This window comes from Pteronotus mesoamericanus, unplaced genomic scaffold (assembly GCF_021234165.1).
Source record: "Pteronotus mesoamericanus isolate MK-2021 breed Mesoamerican mustached bat unplaced genomic scaffold, CSHL_Meso_final contig_101, whole genome shotgun sequence".
Taxonomy (NCBI): Eukaryota; Metazoa; Chordata; class Mammalia; order Chiroptera; family Mormoopidae; genus Pteronotus; species Pteronotus mesoamericanus.
In genome coordinates this window covers 15,854,169-15,875,628 of record NW_026555001.1, presented here as the reverse complement: position 1 = coordinate 15,875,628, position 21,460 = coordinate 15,854,169, and the positions used below count along the sequence as shown (strand labels likewise).

Sequence of the window (21,460 nt, the reverse complement as noted above, 5' to 3'; positions counted from 1 at the left end):
TGAGACACTGACATCACCTCAGGCTCCCAGCAGCACCCAGGGGTCCTACGTCCCTGGCAGCGTGCTGTCTAACAATGTCCTGAATAGGCCAGGAACCAGGAAGCATCAAGAAGTTCAGGCCAAATTAGAGATCGTTGGCATGAAGACATCAGTGCCCCAATTGCAGGGGTCATGTGACTTCAGGCTTCCATAAAGGGTACCAGGCTCAGGGACAGACTCAGCAGGAGCAGCTAATTTTGGGGTGGGCTACCCCAGTGGAGAAACCAGGTTTTGGCTCAAACAGACCTAGGTTCACATTGCATTTCTGCTACTGACTCACAGTGTGGCCGTGGGCCAGCTATGTAACCTTCTGAGCCTCCGTTTCCTCATTGTGGAATGGGAGCGATGATGCCTGCATGGGGTGGTGCGGGTTAGACCTGCGAGGCCAACATGCTTAGCCCAGGGCTTGGCGCTTAGTAGGTGTTCCCAGAGAGGCTGCGGTTTCCTGGCCGGGACTCTACCCCCGACAGCCCAGAGGCTCCTCGCTGCCTCTCCTGGTGTCCTCCCTGGGAGCTGCAGACTAACCCTCCTCCCTGCTCCCTGCAGTGCCAAGGATCCTGAGGGCCACCCTCTCCTGAGGACGGCAACATACGCGGGGCAGTGGAAAGGCACCGGCCTGGCAGCTGGAAGTCCCAGCTTCTATTCCCAGGCTCTGAGCAAGTCCCTCCAATGCCTTGGCCCTCCGTTTCTCCATCATCCTAGAGATCGGACTAGGTGTTTTTAAGTTCTCTTGCAGCTTGAGTGTTCTATGATTTTGTGATTTTTATGTGTATAATCTTGGGTTTTGGACTCTTTCCCCAGTCTGAGTCGCAGCTTTCCTGTGCACCAGCCAAGTGTCTATTAGGTTGAACCTTTAAAAATCACCAATTTGTTCAACCTAATAGTTTAGTGGCACCTTTAAGTGACTTCACTTCTTTCGGCTCTGTTTATCTCACCTGTAAAATGGGGAGGACTGCTGATTCCTCACTGTTTTGTGAGGGTCAAATGTGACAATTTGGGTGACCTTGCATTGCCACTCTCAAAAGGCCAGGAAGGGTCATTACTGTGCCTTGAGTGGCGGGTTCACTTCAGAGACGGGGTGGAGCCCAGCGCCAGGGTGTATGCCAGTGGTTCCCGAGCTGGCCAGATGGTGGGCTTTGGGGACAGTGAGGCTCAGTGGGGGCTCTGGAGTCACACAGCCCGATTTCACCCCAGACCAGTCGGGTGACTGGGGAAGCCCTGGCATTTCTCAGAGCCCCAGGCTCCTCCACTGTAAAAGGGGTGCAGCCACAGATCCCTAGCAGAGGGTCAGCCTGCAGCTCTGGGGCTTCCCCGGATCCAGCAGACTGGCGCAGGGGGCCGCCGCCTTTGTGTAAGGAAGGTGGAGTAGGCCCTCACTCCACACACCTGACTGCTCTGTGCACTCACTGCCCCACCAGGCTGGGCCCCGGGACCGCTCGGGCGGGAAGCGCTGCGTGTACCACGCTCCGCAAGCCGATGCCGACCGGGCAGCACAGCTACTCACCGGGCTGGGAGTATACGGTTCCCACATCCATTTTGAAGGACCCCACTAGGGTGCCGCTGCGCAGCAGGTTCTTGGAGTGAATCACCTTCCGGGAAGAAGCACCAGCCGCCAGTCAGGCAGGGCAAGGCTGAGGCTCCCGGGGGCAGGGGTGGGGCCGATGGATGGTGGCACCACCTCAGTTTTTCTGGGGACCCAAGCCTCTGGGTGAAGCAGAAGAGTGTTTGGCAAGGCATAGTGGCTCGCTGAGGCTCGGTATCAGCCTTCCCGGCCCTCGCCTGTGTTTGCTGGCCGCCAGGTACAGGACAGTAGGTCGTATATTGTACAAAGCCACCCGGCTAAAGGGGTGAGAGAGGCGCAAAGCCAGCCTGAGCCCGGCTTGCCTAGCTGTGTCTGGGCACAGGGCTGCCTCTTGATGGTTGGTTGGCCCAGAGGGGGCGCCCTTTCCAAGTCTGCACAAAGGTGCCTTGGGAGCTAACGGTTCTGCCTGCCAGGAGCTGCTCCCCACTCACCGAGATCTTGATGATCTTGTCGAACATGACATCAGGAGAGACGTGGAAGTCGAAGACGAAGTACTGGAGGGGAGAAGGACCCAGGCCTGCTGTCACCCGGTGGCGGCGGCTAACAGCCCGCGGCTGGGCTGGGCCCCTCCCTCCTGGCAGTGCCTGTCTGCACCCCGGCCATTTCCCCTGAACCCCGGGATTCAGACGAGCAGCAGTGGCAACCACTGGTCTTCTTTGACCTCGGGGCGGGTGGGAGGCAGGGCCCCCAAAAGAAGGGCAAAGCTTCCATCCCCAGGTAGGGCCAGTGCCACCTAGTGGTGAGGGTGAGGAAGTGGGAGCAGTAGATGGAACGACCCTGGGCCCAGGGGTGGGGCTGGGCGGGGGCCAGTAGACGGGGATTCTAGTTGTTTTGCCCCTTTCTAGTTGTGTGGCCTTGAGCAACACGTTTGCTGGAGCTCAGCTTGCTGAGCAGTAAAATGAAGATAATGACACCGCCTCAGTGTCTTATTGTGACTGGAAGATACGGTGTGGTTATATGAGCTAAGTAGACGTTTGCCATTGAACCACAATGCTCCACTCCTAGAAGATGCAGCCTCATTTCAGAGATGTTAAAAGAGAAAATAAGGTGAGCTTTAGAACTGGTGAACTCTGGCAGATGAAGACATTGAGTGTCAAATGCCGTGGGCATGAACTATCCTCTGAGTTGGGAGCAGCCACTCCCAGGTGCAGCGCCCACCCGCTTCTCCCGGCCTTGGTGCGGGCGCTGGGAGTGAGGGTGTGGGGCTGTGAGCAGGGGCACGCCCGCTCTGGGGAACTTGTGCGCAGGGAAAAAGAAGAAGAAATGTTGTCCATGTATTTAGTGGGAAAGTCAGGAGGATCTGCTCCTGGCTGCTGGGTAAACATTGCGGCTTTACCCAGCAGCTGGGAGCAGACAGACCAAGCTTTTACTATTAAACCAATCACTTTCTTTTCTGAGCCTCAATTTACCCCTCTGTGATATGGGGAGAAGGATCCAAAGCTGCCATGCTGAACCGCTCCAGGGCCATCATTCATGGGGGCAGGGAGCTAAGGGTGTGGTTGTGAAGTCTCAATGAGATGACCTTTGTCAAACAGGTGTGCATGTGGTCAGGGCACAATGAACACCAACTGCTATTCATGGCATGGATACATCCAGGTGGTGCTGGCTGTGGGGGATGGAAGCCCTGGAGAGACGGGGGAGCTCCAGACACGCAGAGGGCAACCGACGCCTTGGGGTTGGGGGAGACGCCCCAGGAGCGTGTGGGAGGGAAGCAGGCCCAGCGCAGGGCCCCAAGAAGCACGGCATTTCAGCAGGGGGCAGAGCGTGCGGCCAAGGAAGGTGGGGAGAGAGACGCTGGTGAGACAGGGACAGCAGGAGAGGACCCAGAGGTCCCCAGGGGAAGGAGCAGCAAGTGGATGAGATAGTTGGGCAGTCAAGGTTGGGGGGCTGGTGACAGAAGATGCTGTACTTAGGGACAGCAAGATCTGCGGTGCACTTAAGGATGGGCAGCTTTAGGAAGTCATGGGACACAGATGACCGTGGAGACTGAGGCGTGATTGGGAAGTGAGGAGGTGGGACAACCCACGTAGTTGGACTATGAATGGGAGGGAAAAGGTGGTTGCTAGGAGGTAGGTATGTGGGGTTGAGGAAAGGCAGAACTAGATGGATGGATGCATAATTAAATAGACAGACAGACAGACAGACAGACAGACGTATAGTCCCTGTCCTTGAGTATACATGATTTTCCGTAGTTGTAGTTGGAGAGAATAGGTGAGAGTGGAACACCTTATTGGCAAAGGAGCAGCCAAAAGAGAAGTAAAGGCAGAGAGGGTGGCGTTGAGTGGATGTTACAATGCCAGAGTTACTGAGATGCAGAAAGAGAAAGATCCAGGGCAAAGCGGGGAGGGGGGTTAGGCTGAAGGCAGATGCCGGGGGCCAGGGCCAGGTCCAGGGGGAGGGGTCTTGGCCTGGCTGGGTAGTTCTGGGAGGGCAACGGTTGTGAGCTTCCTTCACACGAAGGCAGGTCCAGAGCGGGGCAGCTGGGCCAAGGCCGGGCCGGGTGCCTCAGGGCTGCGTCAGCCCCAGGAGAGGGAACTAATGGAGCTACAACCAGAATTTTGCACACTCTGAGCCGACTGTGGTCATAATCCTTGCATTTCCTGAGCACATTTCCCTTTTATAATCACTTAGGAACCTGTTAAGTCACGTTGATTGTTCTCACCTCCCCCTCATGTGATTACTGGAGTGAAAGGAAGCTTCCCCTGAACTCAGAATTCGCCAGAAGCAGGACACCCCTAGGACCAGGGGAATATTTTTCAATGAAGAAGAATGTTGCACAGAAAGAAAAGAAAAGGGGGAAAAGGTTTAGCTTTGGGGCTGGAAGGAATCATGGGAAGATAGTTTAGAGTGGTGGTTGAGATGGGGGTGGTGGGAGGAGGCTGAGACTCCCAGGGACATTTGACAAAGTCTGGAAACGTTTTTGGTTGCCGCAGCTGGATAGGGGATTGCTATTTGTGCTTAGTGGGTGGAAGCCGGTGATGCTGCTGCTTAACATCTTACGATGCACAAGACATTCCCTTAACCAATTACTCAGCCCAAAATAACCACAGTGCTAAGTTTGAGAAACACTGCTTTAGGAGAAATAGAAATTGAACAAATCAGAGCTACTTGGGTTTGTGAAAAAGAACAAAAATGTGACCAAGAACAAATTTAAGATTTGTCTGAGTGAAACGAATAGTCTTGGTGGATATAAATATGAAGTTTAGAAAATGGTTTCTAGGCTGGAACTGGGAGATGGCCCATGGGGGCAGAAACTGTTGATTTCGCAGTCCCGGGATGGCCGGCATGGGCCTGGCCCACGGCAGATGCTCAGCCAATGTTTGGTCCCTCCTTTGGCTGAGTAACCCTTCAGCGAAGTGTTGGCAAACCCCTCCAGGTGCATGCTGGGCTCTGGGTGGGGCCACGGCCATGCAGGAGACCACGAGGCTCCAGTCCACCAGGGACATGGAGACATGAAGGACCAACCACAGTTCTGGGACATTACTGTCACAAAGAGAGAAGTGCGCTGATGTCTGACCCAGAGAGTGTGGGGGAAGGCTGCTCAGTGAAAAGGATATTCGAGCAGGACCCTGCAAGGTGAGTAGGAGTTCGGTGGGGAACCAAAGAGTAGAGACAGCAGCTATTTCCTCGGGAAAGAGGAAGCGATTTGAATGAAACAGGAGGCGTGTGGGCCAGGGACAAGGTGAGCCCTCAGGCCAGCTGAGCGTGGCCTTGCCCCTATCAAATAACCACGGAAGGCCACGGGCCCCGTGTCCACATCTGTTAGGCGAAAGGAAACCCTTATTGAGGCTGGACGCTTTTCCAGCCAGGGATGTGTCCTGATTCAAGATGTGTCAGAGATGTCGAGCCTGAGTTTCCTGGCTCCTGGGAAGGTAGGCACATTGGGGTGGGGGAGGGTTCCTGAGCACTGAGGTGGGGAACCAGTTGCGAGAACGGGACCCGTCCGCGGTCACACGGGAGACTTCGGCCAGGCCCCAGCCCTGGCCTGGGCGCCTAGGGAGAGCAGAGGTGTGCCCAGCTTTCTAACGGAAGATGCACAGGCTGAGGGCTCCCACAGCTTCCCAAGAGATGGCCTCCCCTTAGTGACAGATGGCACCGTCAGCCCTCACCGTTCCTCAGGGCAGACGCTGAGACACAGAACACAGATGCCTTCCTTGGGCCAGTCTGGCGCCCCTCACTGCCTGGAGCCATGGGGAAAGGCAGACCAAATGCTCCCTCCAGAAAAGGGAGGGGGCACCCCCGGCTAGGTCTTCTGGGTTGGTCTGATGAGTGTTCAGTCACCTGAGGGAGACTTGGGCACCTGCCACCAAAGCCGATTAAGACGGGTTTCCTCCTGGAACCCAGAGTCAAGATGATGTGTCTGGGGTGGCCACCCAAGGTGTCAGACAGGGTGTTGGGCTGACATGGGACAGGCTGGGCCCTTCTCCATCAACGGTGCTTCCTGTCATCTTGGCCCTTCCCCGATTGAGGCCCAGTCTCCTCTTCTGTAAGATGGGGAGATTGAACTAGGAGGTCTCTGAGGTGCTTTGACTTTGATGTGGCCTCAAATGGCTGCAAAGAACAGGAGGGAGTCCCAGGCTTTTTCCCCTCACACCCAGGACTGCAGATCCGTGTCCTGGAAGGAGCCCCCCAGAGGCTGGGCTGCCGCGAAGGCAGCCTCACGGCAGGCGAGCTCGCAGAGCCCGGCTCCAGCACGAGCACCTGGGCAAGGTCCTTCTCCAGCAGCCTCAGTGTCCCCTGGTGTGAGATGGGATTGACAGGGACAACCTCTGACAGTTGTGAGAGTCAGAAATACACCCGAAGCATTTAGAAGAGTGCCTGGCACATAGCAAGTGCTCATTAATGTCCCAATGCCACCAGAGGCAGGAGCTGGAATGAGGGGACACTGCCCTAGGGCTCTGGCCTGGGAAATGGTTGGGCCCAGGCCTTACGGGGCATGAGGGTCGCTGAGACGCTGCTGAGGGCTGTGTGGGCGGGCCTGGGTGGTGTTCCGTTCAAAGGGTGGCCCCTGGCAGACCCGTGTCAGTCTGGGACCTACACTGGGGGCTCAGAGGATGGACGTGGCACTGTACATCAGCGTTTTAGGGGTTGTGACAGGTGGGTCAGTGTCACCTCTGCTGGCAGCCCTTTGTGTCCCTTGACTCCCAGATGCTCCTATTGGGCCCGGGTAGGGGTAGGGCCCAGCCTCCTGCTACATTTTGGGAGGCCCTTTCCCTGCCTGGGCCCACGGGCACTGACCTCATTGTAGTAGGGGCAGTTAGTGGACTCCTTCATGGAGGTGTACTTCTTGTCGTCGCCCACCTCCACGCACACCACGGGGTCCATGTTCAGGCCCACCAGCTGCCGAGCCTCGATCACGGTGATGCTGACCTGCAGGCAGGAGAGAGGGCGGCCAGAGGCAAAGGTGTGTGAGCCCTGGAGCTGGTTCTGCCAGGACACAGTGTGCCTGCGGTGAAATGGTTGGTGTCCCAAGCAGACAGGGTCTGTAGCATGTTCCCGATTGTTCCCGCTGACTCTCTTGAACTTGCATTTTAACAAAATAACCTTTGCTGAGCTAGAATTAGCATTGACTTCAGCACATTCTTCTAGTGAGACTGCATGGGTTGCTTTACATGCCTCTCATTTGGAGGTTTGGCATCTTAATTGTTGTGCTTTGGTTTTGCTCAAGAGAATTGTCTTTCTTATCATAAAAAAAGAATAACCACCAAAACTATCATCTACTGTGCCCCTCAGAGTCTTATAAATATTCTAAAGGCCAAGAGAATTTCATGCATCAAAACTAAAGATGTTTAGAAAAATAGAAATGCTGGTGCCAATGAGAATGTTGCTAAGAAAGTATGTGGAACTGGAAACAGAACATTTTCTAATTGAATTAACACTTGAACAATGAATGCAAGCATTTCTATTTGGAATTTGAAGTGCTGAGGGAACGGAGCTTTGAAGAAGTTCAATAATCACCATTTCTTCAGAGAGCTATAAAGGAAATAGAGCTAATTAACTCAAGTGTGAGAGTTTACTGTGAAGAGAGTAAATAGACACTAGAAGTCCTTCCAGAATATTCTTTGCATAGTTGTTTATAGAGTTTTGACATCGATGAAACTTTGTATACCAAATATATATTTCAAAGATCTTATTATTTTTTCCCCCTATAACTAACCCATCCCCTTCCTTCTATTAAAAAAAAAAGAAGAAGAAGACTTTCTGACCTGGACCAATATGGCCCAGCTGGTAGGGCATCATCCTGCAAAGCTAAGGGTTGCTGGTTCAGGTCCTGGTTGGGACACATGTCTGGGGTGTGTACAGGAGGCAGCTGATCAATGTTTCTCTCTCTCATGGATGTTTCTCTCCCTCTCTTTCTCCCTCCCTTTCTCTCTGTCTAAAAATAAATAAATAATATATTTTTTTTTTAAAAAAAGACTTCTGTAACTCCAGACTAGGCACTAGACACAGTTATGGTATAATAAGGTACTAAAGACACTCCATCAGATTAACTTTCCCAATGTGAGCAGTTGGTTGGTTTTTATGTTTTTCAAACGGAGGCCCAGCCATGATGACAGCCTTTTTTCAGGACCCAAAGTTTCCACCTTCTTCCACTGAGCAGAGCCAACAAAGGCAGAGAGGCCTGGCTGGAAGCGCTGACCCGCAACGCAAGAGGTCGGAGGTGGAGAGGGGAGGCAGGCAGAGGGTTGAATGGAGTAAAGTTGGGAGAGAGGCTCCAGGGGGTGCCGTTGGCTGGCTGAGGGGTGGCCCCACAGGGAGCGCTGAGAGTGCACAACTGAGGTCACCGCATGGTGCTGGTGACAGACTCTCACAGTGCCCTTCTTAACGCAGCCCATGTTTCAGCATTTATGCTCAAGGATGGCTGTCCTGCTGCTTGTCCCCCAGCTGGGGCTCTGTGGAGGGGAATGTATCACTTGGACTCAAAATTGAAAATAAAGCTGAGGGAGGAAATTGACCATCCTTCCCTTCAATTCTCTGATCATCAGCAGAGGACTTGATTTTTCCTGGATGGAAGATAAGAGGCAACTAGAGCCACAAAGGGACCAACTGAGCAGCTGACCAAGGAGATGCTTTTAGTAATTGACTATTCTACCCTCTCCTTCTAAGATAAGGGACATAATTCCTAAGTGGCTTCATGAAAGCCCATCTCAAGGAACAATGTTGAATGTAAATCTACACCTCTGTCCTAGGAGAACTCAGGAGTCATGGTGCTTTGTGACCTGCTTCTGAGCGATCTGATCATGCTGTAAGAACATTAGCTGGGAGCTGGAGATAAGAGATGCAGGCCCTTTGGTTCTGTTCTTCTGAAATACTCTTTCCCTTCCCACAACTCCTGGCAGCAGACATATGACGTGACCAGATCTGCATTTTGAGAAGATCATAGAGGACAAAGCGGAGGAGGCAACCCGAGAGCAAGGAGACCAGAGAAGAAGTGGGTGCAATCCCGTAGTCGATCGAGGCTGGGGGTCTAGGGTCAGTGTAAGGAAGATGACATGGAGGAGAAAACTGGAGAGATGTTTGGAGGAGAAAATGTAGTAGATGCTGTGAATAGAGAGTAGGGAATAGACTCAAGACTTCATGACCCACCAAGAACGTCTCTGCCAAGCTCCAAGCTTTGCTCACTCTGATGGGGAAACTGCATGTTCACGGGGAGGAGACTGTGGCCTCTTGCTTTTGAGATATCAATAATTGGAAAAGGGTTTGCACATTACAGACATTCTAAACAGAAGAAACAAGAGGTATGAGGATGCCATAGTCTTTCCACTGTTCTGAGCCCTCGGGGATCCCTCCCGGATCTGAGTTCAGCTAAATGCCTCTCCTGTCACCAACCGGCTGTGCTTTCTGAGTTCTTTCTAATGCAGCAAAGCCAAGATCTCCAGGACAATAAAGTTCCTTCTGGTAGGTTTCCTTGCTCTAGATGTTGTGTTTACTGGAAGCAAGAATAATTCTGCATTCTTGATGCTCTCTCTCAAAGCGTGTTAAGGCTTGCAGTTAAGCTGTGAACGAACCTGTCAGGAGAGCCCGTTTTACCAGGTTAAATATGACCTCTTTGTTCAATTCAAATTGTTTACAAAGTGTTTGGAGAGAGAATGTCTGGTCTACTTAATCCAAGTCATTAGCAGGAAGCGGATTGAAAGAGCTTTGGAAAGCAAGCAACCGGGAGTAAGATGAAGCTGAACAGGGACCAGAGGGAGCAACTGTCCCAAAGGCTTAATCACAGAGAAATTAGTCACCCTGACTGCTGCACCCTGGGTTTGAACTCCGGCTCTAGCTTTGAATGACTGACTTGGTCAAGCTTCTTATCCTCCTTTGGCCTCATTGTCTCACCTGTGAAATATAGTAATACCTATATTTGGAGGGTTGTGAGAATGACATTAATTTAAACGGAAAACACATGGACGGCTCCTGACACAGAGCTGACCTTTAGACAATACCATTTCATCAACAGCAACAACAATGGTTGCATTTTCTATGTGTCCTTAGGTGGCAGACTGGTGAGACCATGGAGGAGATCACACCTGACTATGGGGTCTTTGTTCTTTGGAATTGTCCTGCTCTCAGCACACAGAGGAGGAAAGTCCTGAGCCCTGTCCCTTGGGGAAGCCCCCAGGAGCCTTAGAACACTCTCAGCTTGAGTCTTGGATGAAAGATTAGGGGGCGACACTCCCAAACCTTCAAGGAGCTCAGTGGCTTGAGGTTGTCTCCAAGCACAGGGGCCGGGCCACTCGACACTGCCAGGGGCTGTTTTGCAAGCATCTGGGGAGCTGGTCAGGGACTGGATGAAAACAGACCGAGGTAAGGATTAAGGGAGACAAGGTGTGTCCAGAAAAACATGACCGGATGTGCCTGATACGAAGAAAGGTGCCATCTAGTCCACTGTTATCATCACCTGAGTGAGGCGAGGCAGGGCTGTCTTTAACAAAGCGGTGGCGTGCAAGGGTTCCGGGGATTGGGCATGAAAGATAAGCTCTCACCTGGGAGAGGGGAGTCACTCGGATTCCGGGGTGCTGGCGCCTCGGGTTAGAAGTATAGTGGTAGGCAGGTGGGGTCCCCTGAAGGCTCTGTCCCCTCTGAGCAGCCAGCATACTCACTTAATGCTGGGAATGCCCAGCAGTCTTCTGACCTACAGCTGGGTCTCATCAGCCCCCAAGAGAAGGTCTAAAGCAATGGGGGGTCCCTTGGCCCTTCCTGCTTTCAGTGTATAAACAGGTACTGGGTGTTTCTGGCCTGTGCATTAGCCTATTGTAGTTGTGTTAATGTAATTCAGCCTCTCCGGCTCTGGTCAACTCTGGGCGAAGAGGGAAAATTGAGGGTGTGGTCCTGGAAAGCTGGGCATCATGTCCCAGGCTGGGAGGGTGGCACTGGTGTCCTCTGTAGGCCCTGTCCCAGCAGAGGCCCTTCACGCTCCCGACTCACCCTGCCTGCACTGTAGCCACATTAACAATCTTACAGCTGCAAATCTCTCCCTATCTCAGCCATTCTGTGTCCAATTTTAGAAATATTCAAACAAAAAAAAGTGTTAATTCCAGAAAATACAAAGAAGAAAAAAGAAGAAAAAACACCCACATTCCATCTATAAGTAGGATTGACATTACTTATGGCATTAAAATGATACAAAACAACAATTCTAAAAAATACACCAAAAAAACCTTTTCTTCGCTTATTTGAAGAGTTGGAATTTTTTTGGAGGGGGGTCACTCGTGGTCCCTTTATGGTTTCTGCAGGTCCTTCTTACTTTAGGAAGCCTGGTGCTGGACCCACAATCCTGGGAGGGCTTCGACCCGCGTAAGCAGAGTTTTCAAGCTCCTCTTTGGGTTTTACATCTCTACTCATGGCACTTCTCTGTGTGCCTCCCAGGAGCAAGCTTACGCTGGGGATGCGGTTGAGGTTGTCCATGACCCCCGATCCCAGAGAGTCCATAGGTACATCTGGCCAGACCCCCTTCCCCACCCCCACCAAAGCATGAAAGGCACGAGGCCTCGCGTTGCCCGCTTACCTGGTAATCCATGGGCCGCCCAGCACTTGGCTCCATCTTGATGTCTGGCTTGGATCTGAGGAGGAGAATGTGCTATCAGGCCTGGCTCAGGGGGCTGCTTGCAGGAGAGGAGGAGGGCCCTGGCAGTGGTTAGACTTTGGAGAAGAGCAGGGGGGACAGAATTGAGCGTGGTCTTTAAACTCTCCAGGACTGCCAAACAGAATGGGGACTGGTTGTCTTGGAGGCCCCAACAGAGAGCACTAGCCAACGGCAGAATTAACAGGGAGACACGCATTGGATCAACAGATTCAAATGTGGGCTGGGTGGCTCTGTGATTTCCCCGAGCCTGGAGGTCTTCAGTGACTTGGAAACAGGCCCACGACTGCTACCCTCTGCCTTTGTAGGGAGAGAAGTAAGAGAGACATCAGGAAGAGAAAAAAGGGGCAGGGTTAGGATGAACCCAAATTCCCAACATTCCTGCCTGATGGGGGGGAGGTAGCGGGGGCTGCGGGGCCCTGCCCACTCACCGCTTGTTGGAGACGTTGGTCGTGAGAGCTGTGACAGAGGCTAGAGACACACAGTCCGGGTCCAGCCTGTCTCCCAGCCGAGTGGCCAGGCGGTCAAAGTCCCCCATCTCCAGCACTGCCGGTTCATCTGGGGAAGGGGAAAGGCTGGTTAGGCGGGCCGGGTGGTGGGGTAGGGACGGTCTCTCCCTTCCTGCTTTGGCGTCTGGGAAACCAACAGTCAAATTCAAGGTTCACCTGGTAGCATTTGCTAAGAATGTTATGGCCTGTATACTTACAGTGTTTCTTACCTAATCTTGGTCTTTGATTTTAATTATATCTGATCTTGCTTTTTAAATTTTAATTGACTGTAACTTTTACTGTACATTACTTAATCACCGAATACCCCCGTGGAAGAAGGCAGGAGATAAAGAATGCACACTTTTGCATCTCTTGTAATAATAGCTACCATTGATTGGGTGGCTACTGTGTGCCAGGCACAATGTTGGGCACTTTTTACACATATCTCTAGTATTCATAGCCATGCCCTGCCAAGATAGGTACAATTCTCATGTCACAGATGGGGAAACTGAGGCTTAGGAAGAAACTTATCCACGTGAAATAGCAGATGGAATTCAGAACCTAACCCTGTACTAATGCGTATTAATCCACTGAGACAAAGAAATGATGATTCTAAGAAGCCACCCAAGGATGGTTGGTTTGGGCCTTGGCCAGCAGCTGTATCCTCTCCTGTCTAAAAAGAAGGGCACAGCTGGAGTTGGCATGGGGACAAGAGGGAGGGAGATTCTGGGGCCAGTGGGCCACACGGTGGATACGGGAGAGGGCAGCCAGGGGCCCTGAGGGAGGCATGTGAGCAGCGGGACCGGGGTCAGAAAGCTACACCCCGCTCCTTCATCTGCTCCATTTCTCCCGTTCCCTGCCTGCCCCCTCCCCAGCCCGCTGCTGCAGAGGGACCAGTGCCACAGGTCCCTCCAGCCTCCAGGGTCCCCTCGGCCTCTCTCCCCGGGGCCTTCCCTGCAGCCTGGTGAGAGGGAAAAGGCAGGACAGCGAGTCCTGCCACTGGGCAAGCATTCTTGGGACTCGGGTTTCCCCCCAGAAATAAGGAATTGACCAACTTTCGTGTTTAGTCATTCCCTCCTCTAATGAAAAATCTCTAGGCTTCTCTACGGGGAGCACAGAATGGGTGCAAAGAGAGCAGGAGCCTTTCATAAACAGGTCATTTGGGCAGGGGGCTCTGCTTCGTTTTAGACCAACAGAGATGCCCAGTACGACCTCAACCCTCCCAGGTACCCTGCCTGAGGACCACTGTCAGGGCCCGGCTCCTTCACCAGCCAATGGGAGGCCAGGCCCCGCCCTGGGGGCTCCGCCGGCCAATCGCAGGAGAGCCTGTTGGGGCGCTGCCTGCAGAGGGGCGGGGTTTGGTCACGGTCAGGTGCGCAGAGATGGACTGCGGGCAGGGGCACACGTCCGTACCTTGTCTTTGGGTTTCCTCCTTGTGGAGCCGGTTCTTCCCGAGCTTCATGGCGGAGAATACGCTCCTCCCGGCTCTGGGAGAGGAGCCGCCAGAATGAGGAGGCGGAGGGAGATGAGCCGAGGAGGAAGACACACGAAGACACACAAAGACAGAAGAGCAAAACCCGAGAGAAAACGTAAGGGAAAGGAGGTCCAAACCCCGGCCCCTCCCCTGCTGGTACCGAGACACCCCGGAGGCCAAGCTTCCCCCACTGAGAGCCATGAGGGGGAATTAGGGCAGAGGAAACCCCCCACTTCCTCCTTCACACCAGAGGAACAGGTCGCGGCCCCAGCAACCAGAGAAGGTGGCCTTCAGCGGGAAAGCCCGGTTCAGTTGGAGCCCCTCAGGATCTTGGGCTGATCTCAGCTACCTCAGTCCAGCCTTTGAGCTCCAAGCTCCGCCAGTGCCCCCAAACGCCTCCTCCCTGTCCCTGCACCCCACTTCACCTGGGTGGAAAGAAAGCCAGGCAACTCGAGACAAAGCTTCAGAACAGAGGTCAGGAAGGGGATTCAGAGGGGTAGAGGCCAAGGAGTTGGGAGATGTCGCTGAAAGTAGCTGCTCACTTCTCAGATGGCCCTGGTGCTCAAAGGCTGTCCTGCCTTTCCCAACCTCCCTGTGCCCTGAGATTCTCCTTGGTCCCCAGTGCAAAGGAAGAGATAGGCTTTTTCCCATCTCTCTTTGCTCCCAGCTTTAAAAAGGCCCCTTCGGCTTGACCCCTCTCACGGCAGAATGCCCCCTCCACCAGCCCCCAGGAACGTATGGCAGACTCCATAGTTCCTACCTCTTCCTTGGGCTCGGTGTGGCCTTGTGCCCTCAGGTGAAGGGCCCTGCAGTCAGGGGGCTGAGGGAAAGGGGCAGGGGTCCTCACTGTCCCTTCAGTGATGTCCCTGCTGCCGAGCCTGTAATCCTTGGTGCCAGGAGGGACCAGGAGTAGGATCAGCAGGGGGTAAAGTGCAGTATTCCATTACCCCATTAATGTTGCATTAGCTGGATACCTGACCCTCCGATTCCCATTGTCCCTCCTCCTGGGTGTGGCCCTGTCATCCTGTAGGCCCAAGTTGAGTGAGGTGCAGGCTCCAACCCCAAGGCCACCTGAAGCAGAGCCCACCCATCTTTGGGCCATGCGTCTCCCTGTGGAGGCTTGACAATGGTTCCACAAGACCCCTCTTTTTTATGCGAGTCCACGCGAGGCTGAGGGGAACCACTCTGTCCTTGTAGAGATGGCCTGAAAACCTCAAGGCTCTCTACTCAGGGTTGGAGGGCCACTCTCATCCCCTCAAACTTGGCCCTATTCTCATCCCAGACCTTTTCTTTACTCTTCATCTTGTGGGCCAGACATGGAGAGGCGTGTGTCTGTCTCCCAGTGAGAGAGCAACCATGAACCACCCTTTCTGTGCGGCACTAGCTCACAGTTTAGGAAGCACTGGCATGTTCATGATTTCCTAAAAGGACATCCAGCAGGTAAAAGAAGGCGGAGGTGACGCTGATCTGTCTGCATTGCCTAGCCTCTTGCTTTCTGGGATGTAATAATGGGAGGAGAGGGGAGGAAAGATGCTTTAAAACAGGAAAATGGATGCCTTTGGAATTATTTTGAAAAGTTTCTCCCTTCCAAGAAGGGGATATATCATATAGAAAATAACCAACAAGAAATGACATAACCTTTCTTGAGCAACTGCTGTGGGCCAGCGGCTTTCCAGATGTTTGCTCATTTCACATCCATAGCAAACCTGGGAGGGACTTACGCTTCCTATTCAACCCATGGAGAACCTGAGGCTCAGAGAGTTGAGATTGAAGCACAAAGCTCCTGTCTCCGAGGCACAGCCATATTTCCACTGCATCCTTGATGCTGTGGCATTGTTCTCTCTGTGAATATGACCCCCTTCATCCTGACCACTTTGACCTTTGGCAGAAAGTGTCCATGGCCTGAAATGGGAAGCATAGGCATGGGCCATGTGCCAGCACAATTTGCAGATGCGGATGTCATCTGTGAAGCGTGCCACAGACTGTGCCCAGTTTACAGGTTTACAGAGAAAGGGCTCATTCAAAAATAATCTAAACATGAACACATTTTGGAAGAACTTGCTCTCAATGTTAAATTACTGGTGACATAACATTGAACAGAACAATTAACCCATGAGAGACAGCTGTGTGATGGTGAGACAGGGACTGTCCTGCCTGGTTTACGCTGAGCCATCCAGTGTTACTTCTCCTTGCCTGGTGGTCTTAAAGCAGGGCTGCCCTCTGACCCTGCAACAGGACGCACAGCTAATGTGGCCCTCACTCTGCTTTCTGTCTCAGCATTTGGGATTCCTTTCCTCCCAGCCTTGCTCTTTCCTAGATTACCCAGGAGCCTCTTGCAGGACCCTGTGTTTGACTTTGTACAATCACTCCTTGACCATTCCTGAGCTGTGCCATCTTTAGAGTCCCCAGCCCCACTCCGTGTGTGACCTACACAATGCCATCACATGCAGCGTGTTCTAGTCAGACAACTCCCCATCCCATCCCCTCACCCTAATGCCTGCCCCTCGCTCTGTAAAGTGCTCTCAGATGGTAGGTCAAAGCCATGTGTTAGGTTAGAAGCAGCCCATGCCTGGGGAAGCTGGCTTCTGGGCATTGTGGGATGGGATGTGGCCCTGCAGCCTGAAGCCCAGAGCGGGTGTGGGTAGCAGAGAACTGTAGCTTTTTGATGATGGTCCCAAGGACCCACCCAATTGGAAAAGGGTCTGGGCTTCCCTTGGGCTGCTATGACCCTCGAATTCAAAAGTTACTTTATTCCTTAAAACAAACGTTTTTGGAAACAAAGACTGAGACCTCCAAGCACACTATACTTACCCAAGCAGTCTCTACCGTACCCTGGAGCAATTCAAGGGAGAATCCCCTCCCCCCAGATCCTGCATGATTTGAACCATCTCAAGTGGACAGGGTCACCGGAGGCAACCCTATGTGCCTGAGCTATCTAACACTCTGATTTATCCCTTTATGACAGATGCAGACTGTGGAGGGTAAACGTAGTTTCCAGGCTTCCTGCTAGAGGCTCTGTGCCTCGCTTTGTCTCGCCTTGACCCACTCTTCAGTTCCTCTGAACTGCGGGTGCTAGAGCCTGGTATCACCGGCTCTCACAGCCCTTTGTCATTTTCGGATTGATAACACATCTAAAGTTCACTACAGAGAAAGCTTTTTATGCCTGTCACAGCCCCACTTCCTGGAAAGCAGCATGCTTGCTTCTCTTGGCAAAGGGCAAAGGTTATTTTCAAAATAAATGTTAACTTAATCAGGGAAAATTGAAGAGTATCTACTTGTCTTAAAGCCTTAGTTTTTTAAAAAATCTGATATTGTAGAGTAGGTTACTGGTGGCTGAGGGTTTTTTTTTTTTAAAGAATAAAATTCTGCATTTGGTCTAGTTGGGTTCTCCAGTTACTAAGATAAGTTACTTAGATTGTTGGTGAGAAAGCCAGCAATCAACTAGGCGGAAACCTACTTTGCAACCAAGTTCCTTTATTCGTGGCTGCATGAAAGCAGGAGAAGCAGGGCTGGGGCGTGCCTATAGAGCCCTCCGAGGACTTAGGGTCCTGTATGGGCTTCCGCATTCCTGGGTTCATCAGAGTCACAGCGCTATGCACCCACAGCTTAAACTGCAATTTTTCTCTAGGGAAGAGATTTTAAAATTAGTTCACTCACTGTAAACTCTTATAGCATTTACCGATCCAGTGATTCCGTGGCTCAGATCTAGAAGGGTGTCCTGGTTGGGTGATGCACTAGGGGTCCTAGGGGAGAGCTTGGCGTTCATAATGACTGGGGACATTGGCCAAACTAAAGGTGCTGAGCTGGGCCCCACTAGTTTGGTCTCTATTATTCTGGAGGTTGTGACTTAGAGGGGTGTGTCTGAGAGTGAAGAGCGGCCCGTGGCGGACCGGGGCGTCTGCCCTTACCCTGCCTTCGGTTGGAACTAGCTCAGAGTCATCAGCTCAGGCCTCAGGAGAAACAAAGTCCTGCCAAATACAAGTAGAGCCTACGGGTCTTTTCTGGATCATCTAAATGGCCAGATTTTGAAAACTTGAGGAGATGTTCTCTGAGTGCACTTTTCCAGGTTTATTTCTCTTATTTTCCATGCTCCATTACAGGTAATTTCGTAATCACAGCTTTTACAGTCATCTTTCAAAGTGTGGTGAATTTCAGTTGGTTTTGAATGTCTTCCCACATCTGGGCAGGGCCGCTGAACTTTCGTACAAGAACCTGTCTCCGCACCAGCCTGTTGGTGCGCGTGCCCTTGCCATACTTATCCCCATGTTTGCCGGGGGGCTTGGCTCTCCCTGGCCACCCAACCCCTTGCAAGGCCCAAGCAAATAGCATCATGGGAACAGGTGTCCCATCTCCCCCCAGCAGCCTATCCCAGGATCTCACATGCTCACAGGGAGGAGTCTCTTCATGGCTCCATTCTCAAGTTTTGCCTACTGCAACTTACACTCATTTCCATTTATTTCTCTTCAGGGGACAGAGAAACTGAGAGCTTTGCCACACAACAACCTTTCAGAGGTTTAAAACCAGTTCCCACACTTTTTCTTCTTCAGGCTAGGCCCTGGGCATGACCTTGTGCAATCACTCCTTGACCATTCCTGAGCTGTGCCACCCATAGAGTCCCCAGCCCCTCTCAGCATGAGACCTACACAATGCCATTACATGCAGCCTGTTCCAGTCAGACAGCGCCCCTTCCAACCCCCGACCTAATGTCCCCTGGGAAGTGCTCTCCAGATGAGAGGTCAAAGCCATGTGTTAGGTTAGAAACAAGTTTCAACTTGTTTAATTAGAAATCCCATTTTCCTGCCCTTTTAACCGTCCTAAAGTTCTACACATTAAAATCAGAATAGCAAATGCCAGTTTACTTAATCTCATGGCAAGAGATGAAAATGAACCAGCACTGAGGTGGGCCTACTGTGTGCTCGCACTGCGAGATACCCCGTAGTCCATCGGGGGCCACTCAACGAATCAGGCCAGTCTGAATCCTGGAGGACAAACCAGCCCAGGACAGACCAGGGAGCTGCACATCAAGAAGGGGCTTTAGATAGTGTTGTTGTTCTCAGACTAGGAGTCTGGGGGGCAGACAGGTCATTCCTGGCTCATAGAGGTCTTTTATGGCTAAGCATCCATGCAGAAACCCAATTCCTTGAACTCTGCCCCTAAGAAGGCTCCCTGCTCAGCGTCTGTTCTCACCTCCCCACACCCCCAAGGCTTCGCTCCCTAGCTCCCGCTCCAAGCCTGGCACCTCATGGGCTGGAGCCTTCCTCCCTCGCTTGGACGCTGGCAAAGTCCCCGACCCATTCGGTCTCTGGGCCTGAGCTCTCCCCACAAGGTGCCATTGCCTGGTCATCAGGCATTTGCTCATCATGTGTAACAGTTAAGGTAGAACTCGATATGCTTTTTTGTGAAAGCAACAAACAAAGTTGAGTTGCCCGGGATCTTAATGCAAACATATGCCCCAAGCCCGTGTTGGTGTTGATGACTCAGACCCTATCCACACACTCCTGTCCACACAATATCCTGTGCCAACTAAGTTTTAACTTATCAGGATCTGTTTTGAGCAAATCTCAAACACGTCAGGGGCTCAGTTTCCCTGTCTGGAAAATAAAGACCACATTTCTGGCCCTTCAGCTCTCCTTGGTATGTCTGGAGAATTAAATTAAATTTAGAGTGCTCTAAACTCCCTGGGTCTGTTGTAGACTCTGGTCAAAACTGAAATCCCTGTGTTTCAGGGCCAGCTCTGCCCCTGCTCTGGGGCGAGTCGCTGCCCCTCTCCGGGCTCAGATTGGTTAGCTGTGGGAAAGGGCTCCGGGCCAGGGCCCCTCCCGCAGGGTTAGCCCGAAACGCCACTGATCTTGTGGATTCCCTGCAATGCTAGAGAAGTTTTGAGATGACATGGGTTTCTGGGGGAACCCACGTCAACCCCCAGGCCCTGAGCCTTCCCTACCCCTTGTGGCTGCCCCTCTCATCCAGAGTCCCTTCCGCTCCTCTCCTCCCCTGCCAGAGGGCACCTGATCTCTCCCTCCCCAGGAAGCCTTTGGGGGGATAGAGCTGCTGAGGACCGCTAGAGGCGGGTGGTTTCCCCCGAGCTTTCTGGGGCTTCCTGCTCCAGCCACCGCCCTGCAGCTGCACGCTGTGCCCAGAACTTGTCCTCTTGGGCCCCCGGGGCTGCGTGTCTGTCTGCCCAGCCCCGCCTTGATTCTCGGACCTCCACAACCCCTTCGACTTCAGTCACACCCTCCCCTGCAGGGACACCTAAGGGCCTGACTCTCAATGTGGGAGTCGACAGGGAAGTGAAAGAGGAATAGAGGCGCTGAAAGGAGGGAGGAGGGAGTGGAACCAGAAGTCCCAGCCACCTGCCCACGCCCACCCTAATTCCTCCCTGTCTCTCACCCCCTGGCCCTGACATCCCCTGGTGCTGGCTCCGCCAGGACAGCCCATGACTAAGCCCTCTGACACGGGCCACCCCAACATCTGCGCCCTGTGGTGAGGACGCTTCGGGCCCGTGGGCTCCGCCCTGGCTTGGGACACCTACTTGTACTCGCCATCTCTGCCTCCCTTGGTCTTCTCTTTGCCTTTGCTGAGCAGGGAGAAGAAATGAGGAGACAAGGGGACGTGTATGAGAGGGTGTGGACCAGAGGCACTTGCAGACTTAGCCCCTGGCCTGCTGACCCCCATGCTCCCTGGTGGCCTCCTTGTCCCAGAGTCCCCTACCCTCTAGCCTCTCACTTTCGCCTACCTGAGCCTGCAGGGCAGGGATCCGATAGGTCTGGGGAGAGAGGGACCTGGAGCCTTGGTGAGGGCAGGGGCCTCACGCTGTCAGCTGAGTTCCTCCACCCCCAGGGTCTAGTAAGTTCTGAATGTGGGTCAAAGGTGCCTCAGAGAACTCAGAGGAGCCTGGCCACCCGCCAGGCCTGAGCCACCGTGTTCCTCTCTGGGTCCCCTCCAATGGACAGGTCCCTGCATGAAGGCTGCCCCGAGGAGGGCTCTGAGGAGAAGGCTGGGCCAGGCAGGCTCTGGGGGTGCAAAAGTAAGTGAGCTATTGCTCCTGGGCTCAGAATAGGGCTAGAATGGTGCTCCTCTCCTTCTTTAAGCAGGCTTCCAGAAACCCTTCTAGAATGTTCTCTCAATGCTTCCCTGATGCCGTGGCAATGAGGATGAGAAAAAGAAAGCAAGCGACGATCAGCAATTTCTTTCCCTCCTCACACTCTGTCCTGGCACAGACCTTGCTCAGGCAAATAAGACTTCACGTTCCAACAGCTCAGGACACAAACGCTTAGACAGATGACCGCTGAAATCCAGCTTTGGTCAGTTACCCTTTCCAGTCAGCAAGATAGTAAGTCTGTAGCTCTTTCTAAAAGTCTCGAGGTGTCACAATCGGCTGAGACTACTGCATGGAGAACAGAGAAGGGGCAGCCGACTGTCTCAGCAGCCCCGCTCCGGGCCTCGGCCCGGCTGGGCCTGGGCTGGTCAGCCATAGGCCACCACCGGGACCCGCTGAGAGCTGTGGAGGGCTTGCTCCAATGGGGCAGGGGTCCCAAGGAGCTTTCCAGAAGGGGAGCTGCATGGGAGACTTACTGGCCCCAGCCTCGCCTTAGTCCTAGCAGGGCCGCCTCCCTCTGAATTACTGATCCAGGTTTTGAGGGGATTTTGTTAGTTTGTTTAGTATTTTTAAAGAATGCTATGCCTCCGAGAAGTTTGAAAATCTTTGCCGTAGAGGAGCCAGAATGGGAACTGCGTTACCTGGCAGAGGGCAAGGGAGGGGCAGGAGGGTGGAATTTGGGTAGCTGAAGGGTAAAATGGGATGCTTT

General features: G+C 53.0%; 1 protein-coding gene across 5 annotated transcripts in view; it reads right to left on the bottom strand.

The window, feature by feature from the left end:
* The window catches only part of OTOF (otoferlin), an 84,070-nt gene that overhangs the window by 23,587 nt on the left and 39,023 nt on the right, over window positions 1–21,460 (bottom strand). For 3 of the 5 annotated variants that reach the window (XM_054566321.1, XM_054566317.1, XM_054566332.1), the window contains exons 6-11: window positions 13,595–13,668; window positions 12,125–12,251; window positions 11,619–11,673; window positions 6,860–6,991; window positions 2,053–2,115; window positions 1,544–1,628 (exon numbers count right to left, since the gene is read on the bottom strand). In XM_054566321.1, coding sequence (XP_054422296.1) covers window positions 1,544–1,628; window positions 2,053–2,115; window positions 6,860–6,991; window positions 11,619–11,673; window positions 12,125–12,251; window positions 13,595–13,668 — 536 coding nt within the window. Of the gene's footprint in view, window positions 1–1,543; window positions 1,629–2,052; window positions 2,116–6,859; window positions 6,992–11,618; window positions 11,674–12,124; window positions 12,252–13,594; window positions 13,669–20,184; window positions 20,230–21,460 lie in introns of all 5 variants that reach the window. The other 2 variants (XM_054566326.1, XM_054566328.1) reach the window with 1 other exon arrangement.